Genomic DNA, 12,098 nt, shown 5'->3' with positions numbered 1-12,098 from the left:
TTTATAGTTTGCTGATTGATTAAAGTCATTGGTAAATGTAGTTTTTTTTCGAGATTATATGACAGATTAATAATAAAATTATTTAAAGGTAAATAATGGGGCGCCATGGTAGCGCACTGGGTAACACGGTCACCTCACAGCAAGAAGGTCGCTGGTTCAAGCCTCGGCCTGGTCAGTTGGCATTTCTGTGTGGAGTTTGCATGTTCTCCCCATGTTGGCGTGGGTTTCCTCCGGGTGCTCTGCTTCCGCAGTCAAAAGACATGTGTTATGAATTATTTCAATGTGGCGACTGCACTAGCCCATGAACGCTTCCTGCTTGTCACCAAACTATTTCAGAACTTTAACAAGAGGCAAATTTATCATATCTTAATGATAAAATGGCTGCCATAACATTATTTATCAATGTGTGGAGTTTTCTGGATTATTGAAAGCTATGGAAATTCAAAATGTAATACAGGAAATACATTAGGACCTTTGGTATTGTTTACATCCCTCAAAATGGTCTATAGGGGAATTGTGTCAGCTAATTCTCTGTGGTGTATGTGTGTGAATGTGAGTGTGTGGATGTTTCCCAGTGATGAGTTGCAGCTGGAAATGCATCCGCTGCGTAAAACATATGCTGGATAAGTTGGAGGTTCATTCCGCTGTTGTGACCTCAGGTTAATAAAGGGACTAGGCCGAAAAGAAAATGAATGAAGGTAAATAATAATGCCCCTAGTCATCATTTCCAGGTTGCAGACATCATCCCTAAGCCATAATAATAGCAGTTGTAGCTGAAACAACAAGCATTTAAATGTAATACAGAAAGATACAGAAATGTGATGGTTAAGGGGTAGTTCACCCAAAAAATTCTCACTCTTTTTTTTTTATTTTTTATTTTTATACAATTCAAGTGGTTTAAAGCCTATGAGTTACTTTCTTTTGTTGAACGCAAAAGGAAATTTGTCGAAGAAAGGTGAAAACCTGTAACCATTGACTTTTATTGTAGATCAAACAAACACTATGAAAGTCGATGGTTACAGGTTTCCAGCATTCTTCAAAATATCTTCTTTTGCGTTCAACTGAAGAAAGTGTTGGGATAAATTGCAGATCGTCTGTGTGTTTCCTCAGTAAGCTGGAGTTCCAGGAAGGCAACAAAAACTGAGATGTAAATCAAACAGTTTATTGCTCTCTTCTGAAGAAGACTGGGGTATTCTTAGCTTTTATACATCATACTCAAGGTTACATGGGCTGTGAATACGTGCAAATATTCAGCTCAGTTAAGCAGAACAATTTTATCCAGTGCTCAAGAATGTCAAGGCGTCTAGTACAGGGACAACTTACAAAAAGATAAGACACAGTAAGAAAAACAGAATATTTGAAGAGTGACTACATGGATATTTCTTTCAGAAAGTAACTCATAAAGGCTTTAAACCACTTGAGGAATAGTAAAAAAAAAGAGTGAGAATATTGTTGGGTGAATTACCTCTTTACCATCACATTTCTGTATTCTTCTGCATTACGTTTAAATGCTTGTTGTTTCAGCTACAACTGCTATTATTATGGCTCAGGGATGATATCTGCAACCTGGAAATGATGACTAGGGGCATTAATATTTACCTTCATTCATTTTCTTTTTAGCTTAGTCACTTTATTAACCTGTAACCATTGACTTTCATTGCAGATCAAACAAATACTATGGAAGTCGATGGTTACAGGTTTCCAGCATTCTTCAAAATATCTTCTTTTGTGTTGAACTGAAGATAGACACTCATTTTGGTTTGGAACAATTAAAGGGTGAAAATATGATAGCAGAATTTTAATTTTTGGTTGAACTATCCCTTTAAAAGTCTTTGTATGAGCACACAAACATCAGTCAAACATATTATAATAATGATTATTATCAATAATTATTATTAAATACAAGTGATAAGTTGCATCCTACTAAGATCTTAAAGGAATAGTTCACCCACAAAGTTTAATTCTGTCATAACTCACACTTGTTCCAAGCATGTATGTGTTAATTTTAATTAAAAAAACAAATCATTTTTGCTCATCACCATCACTCTTCATAATAGCTACCTTTATGTTCAGCAGAAAATATAAAATCGTTCAAGTTTGGACAAACTTGAGGGTGGGTAATTGGGAAGTTAGTTTTAATTTCAGGTTGAACTATGTCTTCATTTAATTGAACATGCAGGTAATGCGCAGTAAGATGCCGAATCCAGCACATCTGGCTATAGCAGAGTGTGAGGCTCGTCTCGGCCAGCAGGGGCGCTCTGTGGTGATCATCACCCAAAACATTGATGAACTGCACCATCGGGCTGGGTCTAAACATGTCTATGAGATCCACGGTGAGACTACAGCAACTCAAACCAGGACTGGACCATCTTAGTATATTCATTATTGGAAATAAAAAAATATTGGAAATATTTTTAAAATAGAGTCATTTTACAAATCCCCTAGATTTAAACAGTTTAGCTTAACCGTTTTAATGAATTCAGCCGATCTTTAGCTCTGGCAGGAGCACTTTAGCTTAGCTTAGCATAGATCATTGAATCAGATTAGACCACTAGCATCTTGCTCAAAAATGAACAGAGTTTTTTTCAATTGATAATTGATCATTTTTCCATTTAAAGATTGACTTTTCTGTAGGGTTGCCACTTTTGATACAAAAAAATAAGGGACGCATACTGCAGCGGGTTCCATATCCTTTGGGGGCATAGACCACAGTGATCACAGGCCCAATAGCATGCCAGTGGTGGTAAATCGCAACTTGAAATATGTTTTCAGGAAAGTATGAACACTTGGGGCTCTATTTTGACGGTCCATGCGCAGATCGCAAAACACTGGTCGCAAATGCTTTCAGGGTGTGTCAGAACGCATTTTTGCTAATTTACGGATGGGAAAATGCGCTTTGCGACAAGGCGCATGGTCTAAAAGGGTTGAGTTTATTTTCTTAATGAGTTATAGGTGTGTTTTGAAAATAAACCAATTAGAGTCTCATCTCCCATTACCTTTAAGAGCCAGCTGCGTCGCGCAAAGAGCACATTCGCTATTTACAGGACGCAAGTAAGTCTAAGTGGAAAAAAATGAGCATTTCACAAGCAAACAGTTAACAGTTTTTTAACAGAAAACTGTTAAACAGAGCATCTACTGCGTGAGAATGAGAGATAATGGATCACTTTCACTTTCGCTCTTATATAGGGAAACCTTTACGCACAGACATCAATTAGCCTATAAATAAATAATTTTGTTTGTTAAGCGCAAAAATTTGTTTTAAAACTATTTCTAAATTCAGTTCTAATTTCTAGCAAACGAATAAATGAATAATAATGACCAAGTGTGGTCAAAATAATGAGTTATTTCCAAATACACCTGCCATGCCCCATATGGTCTAAAACCTGACAGGTGGGGAAATCTAAGCTTGTTTTTAATAAAACAAATATAAATATGGATATAATAAATAACACTGCTAATAATAATAACATTATACTAAAGCAAATTGTTATGAATGAACTGAAAAAGCCTCCCGAGATGAAGAAGACATAAAAGCAGTAATTTTTCATATTTATGTAGGCTAGAAAATAATATGTTTTGTAATATTTTAATCCTTTATATTTATATCCTATATCTATTCTTATTATATCCTATATATATCCTTAATATTTAATTTTTTTCATATGTAAAGATATTTGCCTATTGCTCTCTTGTGCGTATTAAGCAGTGTGTAAGCGATGCGCAACTCTGCGCCGGAGTTTAGACCGGGTTAGTTTTGGTCTATTGAAAAATCTATTATAGTTTCTCAAAATAGCAACGCGCCAGCGGTCCGCCTCAGAACGCCTCCCTTTTAAGACCAGAACGCCTATGGACGCACAAATGAGCGCAAATGCATTTGCTATTTAAACAGCGTAGTGTAACGCCTCAAAACGACTCTTGCGCCAAGCTGAAACTATCAAAAGAGTACTGCGCTGCGCCTTGCGCCACACTGCGCCGCGCGTATGATAGGGCCCTTGGACATTAAAATAAACTTTTATTGAAATCTGTGTAAATAGATGCAGTCAGTCTTTCTCTTTTACAACTCTGCAGTACTTATATAGCTGACATTAACTCAGCTGCTGTAGCCTAGAGGTGAGGAGAAAATACTAATGAACCTAATTTTAAAGGCTAGTATTGATAAAAGATTTTGGCTAAAATATTTGTCATTATTTGCAGTAACAACTATCCAAACATGGAAACAGCACATACATAAACTAGATACAAACATTAGCTACTCTGTAAAAAATGATATGATCAATTAGTCCTGACAGCATCACTGTTGCCAACTATTTTCAACGAAAAGGCGATAAGCTCTGCCCGAAAAGTCTCTAAAAGTCGCTAGATTTTGTCATATGTTAATTTGCATGTTACTGACGTCATCACGTTCTACCGTTTCTGTTTGTTTAACATCCTGAGCCTATGGTTAATAAAGAGGTATTTATATTTGCACTACACTTTATACAGTATATACATGTAAATGTAACTAAATTAATTGCTGTCTGAGTACAGTATATCAGTATAGATGTGTTGTGAATTTGCAGCTCTCAGACGTAATAAACTCCGACAAGTTCTGAAACTCTTACTTAAAATATCTGTAATTGTTAACAAGAAAAGAATAAAAGGTGAAATTAAATTGTTAAAAAATAAAGGAGAAGTAAATCAGTTTGACTGTACAAGGGAAATACCTTCACGGTGCCGGTGCTAAATAATTTGCCGTCAGTACGTAAAGAGGTGATTGCTCTCGGGCTGCAGGTAGGAGAGGCTGCTGTATGAGGACTGGGACGCCTGTCTGCTCTGAGGTGGGGGAGGGGCTGGCGGCATCACTCGCAGCTCGTTCAGAAGAGTAGGGACGGTATAGTATGGACAAACGACAGTCTATAAAAATCTCCAGTAACACAAAAAAGTCGCTAGATTTGTCGCTAGTCGCTTTTTTGAAAATTTGTCGCTAGGGGCGGGGTCTGAAAAATCGCTAAATCTAGCGACAAAGTCGTTAATTTGGCAATACTGGACAGCATATGTTTTTAGGTCATTTTAACTTACTGAAATAAGTTAATCATGTTCTATCTTAATTTTATAAGTTATGCAAGCTGTTTTAAGTCAGTTTAATATAAGTTCAATGAACTCATGATTAATTTGATTCAGCTTAAAAAAAATAAGGCAACCAGGATTTTTTTTACAGTAGTAAAGTTTTCAAATAGCCTATTTCCAATTTTATAATCTGGAAAGTTGCCATTTACTAGTTTCTTTTCTTTGCATTAGCATTATGTTGTTTGGTAATGTATTAAATAAAATGTTTGAAGTATTAAATTAATGCTAATGTGCCTGACTTAACCTTAAAAAACAAATCATAATATTTCATTGGAATGTGATCCACTTACATTATATTCACAGAATTTTCACAAATTACAATTTGTGACCCAGTGTGTGCAAACCAGGCCAAATCTAATTCTGAGATTGTTGACACTGTTTTACTCAGTTAATATTAAATACATATATTGGTAGTATTTTCACAGACTGTTCCTTATTTCATTTAGAAAACAGTAAATTACAAAAAAACAATACAGCTAGATTTTGACAGACTGGGTCACATTTTTAATATTATTAAGTATTTAACCTAAATATTGTTGATAATGATTACACTGTCACATGTCTGCTTCGAGAGAGACTTGGGGTACGAAGAACTCTGACTGCTTTGATTTTTGCAAGCTCTGTCATTGCGGGAATGCTGCTCTCCAGAGGCATGTTGTACCACAGACCACCATGAGCCACAAAGAATGCTCTCCGACAAATCATGCAATTGGCTTAATAATAATTTCTAACACTCTGCAGCAGGTATTTATTTCGTCCCACTCTCTGCAGTATTTTTTCAGTCGCTTGCGTTAAAACTCTGAAACTTTAAGATGCTGAGGGTTACCAGGAGAAGCCCCTGCCATTACTTTTTGTCAAGACTTGACAGACTCTGCTTAAAAGACCCGCCCTCCTCACTGGACAGTTAAAAAGACCAATCAAACTAACGATGACATCAAGTATTACCCAATCAAAAGTAGGAAATGAGGCATCTTCATAAAATGTGTGGGATGATCTGCATGAAAAGCTGCTTTTAAAGAATTATAAAAATACTGGACAAAATACGGGACTATTCCATATTTTAAGGGACGTGTGGCAACCCTACTCTTCTGTACATTGTTACATTGTGTGGTGAGGCAGACAGAAATGAAAAGTTGCTATTTTCTAGTGTGATCATGGCTAGAATGAGAGTATATTTCCTAGCATATCAGCCTAGAAAATAGCAACTTTCCATTTCTGTCTGTCTTAGTACAAAATGTACTGTAACTACAGAAGAGTCGAGCTGCGAATAGGAAAATTATCAAAATGCTAACGGTCGAATCTGGTTCAATGATTTTTGCTAAGCTAAAAGTTCTCCCACCAGACCTAGAGATTGACTGAGTGCATTCAGAAATGGTAAAACTCTACTGATTAACCCTAGGGAACTTGTAAAATGACCCTATTTTCAAAAAGAGGTGGAGTCTACCTTTAACAGAACTGAAACTTATTGATTATCTGTCCATGCAAACAGTGTTTCTAGTCAAGGTTATTCACTTCATCCTTCGCTCTCCAGGTAGTCTGTTTAAAACCCGCTGTATGAGCTGTGGAGAAGTCAAAGCAAACCACAAGAGCCCAATTTGTCCTGCTCTGGATGGAAAAGGGTAAAAGCTCATGCAAACAAATCAACATTATTTCATCAAATTTTTAAGAAACTGCACTCTCTTATTTCCTTTTTTTTACTTTTCAGAGCACCCGACCCGAATACTAAGGAAGCCAGAATTCCAGTCGAGCTGCTGCCTAGGTTTGCCTGGTCTTTTTTTAAAGACGTTGATCAAAAAATTTAAGTCAAATTAGAATCTGCTATTTCTTTTGCATGCAATTCTGCTTTTCAATTTAAAAGGATGTTTCTTTTTTCTTTTGTTATAGAAGAAAATAATACTTATATTCACTCTGCCTGCAATAAATTGATTAAAAAATTAATCAATAAAGACTAAGTTCAAATAAAATCAGCATTGAAAATCTGAAGGATTATATGAGGCTGAAAAATAAGGCTGCACAATATTCATTCATTCATTTTCCTTTCGGCTTAGTCCCTTTATTAATCTAGGGTCGCCACAGTGGAATGAACCACCAATTTATTCAGCATAAGTTTTACAAAGCAGATGCTCTTCCAGCTGCAACCCATCTCTGGGAAACATCCATACACACTTATTTACACACATACACGTCTTTGGACTTGTGGGGAAAACCGGAGCACCCGGAGGAAACCCACGCAAATATGGGGAGAACATGCAAACTCCACACAGAAATGCCAACTGACACAGCAGAGGCTCGAACCAGCAACCTTCTTGCTGTGAGGCAACTGTATAACTGTATATATCAAAAATAAAATAAATATTGTATTAACATGGGTGTATGTCACATTGCATAGTGAATTTTGCAAATAATAATTACTAAAAAATATACTAAATTAAACAACTTGAAGGAGACTGAAATCAAATTTTAAACATGAATTAAAAATGTAATTAAAATAAGAAATTTACATGCATTTCATGTATTAAAAAGTGTTATTAGATATTTTTATTCAATTTTTTTATCTTTATTTTTAGTTCAACAAAATGAAAAAAAAAAATTGAATAAAATCTTAGAATAAACTACATTTTTCCAACTTTTGTCCAAATACTTTTATTTTCTTTGCAGATGAAGACCGCAATGAAACCTCTCATACTAAAGAATGAATAATTATTTTCAAACAGAGCTATTTAATACACAACAATTCAATCTGTATCAAAACAAACAAAAATAAATTATAAAAAAATCCAGTAATGTGCATTCTATAAGACATTACTTTGTTTTGCAGAGTCACAGTAACTCTTATATGTACACAGCAAAGTGTCACTAAAACCAAACCTTGTGTCAAAAATTTGAATCTTAATTGCGAAAAAGAATCACGAGTGCAAGAATCAGCCTTGAACCATTTAATGCAGCATAGCGTCACTGAATTCCGTGCAGGCACAGATCCACATTAGGGCCGCCTTAAATCGACTGTGCAAAGATGACTTTAGACTAACAACTCTCAAGAACATCAGCAATGATGAACATAAAAGCAGGAGTTATGTTTTGTGAAGCACCAAATCTAATCAGATGCTTCTGGAATGCAGTCCTCAGCCTTCCTTTACTGTAAACACACTGTAAGTCTGTTTAATTTTGCCATGCTATGAGAAATTAGGACTGCCCTGGTGACATTATAAAAACATTATAGCTGTACATCAGGAGGAAATATTAATAATAATAAACATCACTACAGAAATTGAATTATTGTGTATTGAATAGCTTTATTTGAAAGTAATTAATCATTCTTCAAAGAAAATAAAAATATCTGGACAAAAGCTGGAAAAATCGAGTGTTCAATCTTAATTGTTTGTCCATTTATTTAATTAGTTTTTCTTTCTTTTCTTTTTTTTTGAAGTTATAAATCCAAGATAAATAAAATCATAAGAACAGTAGCAGCTTTTCTCCAGCAGTGGGCAGCAGATGTCCACATGTCTGATATTTCATGTAAAGTATGTTATGGTTTTTTTGTACTGTTTGTAGGTGCGAAAGGAAGAGCTGTAACGGATTGCTGAGGCCTCATGTGGTTTGGTTTGGAGAAACGCTGGACTCAGATATTCTCACTGCTGTGGAGCGCGAGCTGGAAAAGTGTGATCTCTGTTTAGTGGTGAGGGATTACGAATGAACTCACTGACAAGAAATAAAGCATTTTAAAGCATCAAGTCAGGGACAAACGTTATGCTTACACCCCTGTTCAGCTTTCTATAGTGCTTCATGGCCTGTTCACAGCAAGCATGACAACTATAAATATACACTCACAGGCCACTTTATTAGGTATGCTGTCCATGAGGCAATGAAAATTTCTAATCAGCCAATCACATGGCAGCAACTTAATGCATTTAGGCATATAGACATGGTTAAGACGATTTGCTGCAGTTCAATCCGAGCATCAGAATGGGGAAGAAAGGTGAACATGGCATGATTGTTTTTGCCAGACGGGCTGGTCTGAGTATTTCTGATCTACTGGGATTTTCACACACAACCATCACTAGGGTTTATATCTAGACCATGTGATTATAGCTGACCATGTTCATCCCTTTATGAACTTTATCTTCTGATGGCTACTTCCAGCAGGATAGCACACCATGTCACCAGATCTCAATCCAATAGAGCACCTTTAATGGGGTGGAATGGGAGATTCGCATCATGAATGTGCAGTCAACAAATCTGCAGCAACTACGTGATGCTTTCCTGATGTATACACGATATTATAAAAACTTGGCACCTGTCAATCAATTCAGTTGGGGGGTGAAAACCCCACTCTTATGTCACGGTGTGGTGGGCCTCAAAATCACTGGGATATGGATCTTATTTTTAATGCCAGTAACATTTTAAAAAGAGACTTGTCTTTATATCACTCCAATATTACAGTGGACACAGTATACCTACACACAGTTCTGTCCAAATAGCTTACAAAAGTTAAATTTCATCAAAAGTGCCTTTTAAACAAAAGTTTGACACATTTATCTTGATGTTTTAGCATGATAAATAAACTAATTACCAGGCAATAAGAAGTATGGAGCAAAATCTCTGAGGAATATTTCCAGTACCTTGTTGAATCTATACCACAGAATTAAAGCAGTTCTGAAAGCAAAAGGGGGTCCAACCAGTGTACCTAATAAAGTGGCTGGTAAATGTAAATATATTGATAAATATATAATTTCGTTCAAAATGTTGAAGGATAAAAATGTGCTTAATTGTAGTTTATGGTTTTCATCAAGCACAACCCCTTAGCAGCAGATATTTTCAGTGTGCTACTAGTGCGTCTGACCTGTAAAGCTTTATTTATTGATGTATTAAGCTAATCTTAAAAAAGCGATTGTAGTCAGTGGGGTAGAATGAAAATGACAAACTATCCTGAACAATTTCAAAGAAGGGAACACAAAGATTTTCAAACAAGCGTTGGATACTTCAGGCACTTTAATTTGTATTCAACTTCAATTTTCGATTCAAGTTTGAAGAACTTCAATGTTTTTTTATCAATCTTTTCATAGTATAATCAATTGTTTTTTATTCATTTATTATTGTATTATTAAATATGTTAAATTATAATAAAAAAAAATTGATATGGCAAATAAAAATCTTTTCCATCTGGGCCATTTGAAAAATTCCTTTAACCCTTTATGAGTCCAAGATTTGATGCTTAATAGTCTTAAAAATGTCTTAGAAAGTCTTAACTTGGTGAAACCTGCAGAAACCTTGGATCAGTGTTTGCGTAAATCATGTCTCTTACGTTGTTTTCTCATCTCTAGGTGGGCACATCCTCCATAGTTTACCCAGCGGCCATGTTCGCCCCTCAGGTGGCATCTCGGGGAGTGCCTGTAGCCGAATTCAACATGGAGTGCACACCTGCTACCCAACGCTTCAAGTAAGACAAACAAATACGCAAAACACTCTCTTTACATGAGTCACAGAGATGCCTCTCTGTCGGCCATTTAACACACAGATGTTCAATCGTTCAAACATGGACTCAAAGTGACTCTTTCGCTGGCACATTTGAGAAAACACTGAAGCATAGATTTGAAGCAAGAAATTGAACGCCTGCGTGTGGTTTATTTCTCACCAACAGATATCACTTTGAGGGTCCTTGTGGCTCGACGTTGCCCCCCGCGCTGGAACGCCATGAGAGCGAGGCTGTTTAAGGGGAAAGAAGGCATGACCCATCTGTTCGCCGCATTGAGCACTTTAGCTAAGATGGTTCAGGATTGGCTCATGCCTTTGTGGGATTGGTTTGTGTGAAGATTTACTGCTAAATGATTGGCTGGAGTTTAGGTTTGTTAAATGACTTGTGAGTGCTTGCATGGCCTATGTTTTGTGTTTGGCTGTGTTTCTTAACTATATAAATGGTACGATCAAAAAGTCATGACAACCTATTTAATATGTTAATCAGGTGTCAGTTTTAGTTAAAGTGCACCTATTTTACTCCTTTTACAAGATGTAAGATACGACTTTGGTGTCTTCAGAATGTGTCTGTTTAGTTGCAGCCCAAAATACCCGTCAGATTATTATATAATGTAGAATATGCCCATTTTGGTGTCTGATGACAGTATAGGTGTTTTAGTAGCCTGTGGCTTCAAATCCAAATGAGCTGGTTCTCCCTATCCACCGCTCACACGTGCTTGTCTGCTTCTCCTGTGTCACAGCAGATAAACAGCAGTCAGTGATAGAGACAAACACGGATGAAGCTGAAATAAAGCCACAAATTAAAAATACAGAGTAATTTAACGTATTTGTGGTGGAGTCTATTCAAGCCTTTCTGAAATGATGAGTCTCACACAAATGCCGTTTGCGGTACACACACTTATGCACATTTACTAACACTATGTGGTTAAGAATTACATAGCGATTTTACTGTGTGTATTACAAACATGCTGTTTTAAAAACTTATACAATTAATTATTGAGGGGCAGCTGATCACAGAGAGTTGTAACATATTTGAATCCCAGTTTCTTTGCAAATAATGTTTTGTGTATACACGATATTATAAAAACTTGGCACCTGTCAATCAATTCAGTTGGGGGTGAAAACCCCACTCTTATGTCACGATGTGGTGGGCCTTAAAATCACTGGGATTTGGATCTTATTTTAATGCCAGTAAGTTTTTAAAAAGAGACTTGTCTTTATATCACTCCAATATTACAGTGGACACAGTATACCTACACACAGTTCTGTCCAAACAGCTTACAAAAGTTAAATTTCATCGTAAGTGCCCTTTAAACAAAAGTTTGACACATTTATCTTGATGTTTTAGCATGATAAATAAACTAATTACCAGGCAATGAGAAGTCTTAAACCCAACATCATTCTGAAAACGAAGTCCCGTGGACGTTTCTGGATACTGCGAAATACGTCCCGGGAGGTACGTATGGCTGCATTTCGTTTTTTTAAGCGAACGCTACGGGGCGGTGTGATGCCTTTTCCCT

The 12,098-nt window shown here is 36.3% G+C and overlaps 3 protein-coding genes across 4 annotated transcripts in view; 2 read left to right on the top strand and 1 right to left on the bottom strand.

Moving 5' to 3' along the window:
• Positions 1-11,400, top strand: part of sirt5 (sirtuin 5) — a 17,006-nt gene extending 5,606 nt beyond the window's left edge. Inside the window, exons 5-10 of one of the 2 annotated variants that reach the window (NM_001002605.1) lie at positions 2,180-2,333; positions 6,638-6,725; positions 6,812-6,865; positions 8,659-8,782; positions 10,428-10,543; positions 10,745-11,400. In NM_001002605.1, coding sequence (NP_001002605.1) covers positions 2,180-2,333; positions 6,638-6,725; positions 6,812-6,865; positions 8,659-8,782; positions 10,428-10,543; positions 10,745-10,817 — 609 coding nt within the window. In that variant the 3' untranslated portion in view covers positions 10,818-11,400. Of the gene's footprint in view, positions 1-2,179; positions 2,334-6,637; positions 6,726-6,811; positions 6,866-8,658; positions 9,372-9,687; positions 10,186-10,427; positions 10,544-10,744 lie in introns of those variants that run through there. The other variant, XR_012395458.1, reaches the window with a different exon arrangement.
• dsg2.2 (desmoglein 2, tandem duplicate 2) overlaps positions 1-12,098 on the bottom strand; it is a 713,230-nt gene that overhangs the window by 314,847 nt on the left and 386,285 nt on the right. The gene's annotated exons all lie outside the window — the stretch shown is intronic.
• usp24 (ubiquitin specific peptidase 24) overlaps positions 1-12,098 on the top strand; it is a 746,345-nt gene that overhangs the window by 520,501 nt on the left and 213,746 nt on the right. The window lies entirely within an intron of this gene.

The sequence above is a fragment of the Danio rerio genome, chromosome 20, assembly GCF_049306965.1.
Source record: "Danio rerio strain Tuebingen ecotype United States chromosome 20, GRCz12tu, whole genome shotgun sequence".
NCBI classification, from domain to species: Eukaryota; Metazoa; Chordata; class Actinopteri; order Cypriniformes; family Danionidae; genus Danio; species Danio rerio.
This window is presented reverse-complemented; position numbering and strand designations above follow the sequence as displayed.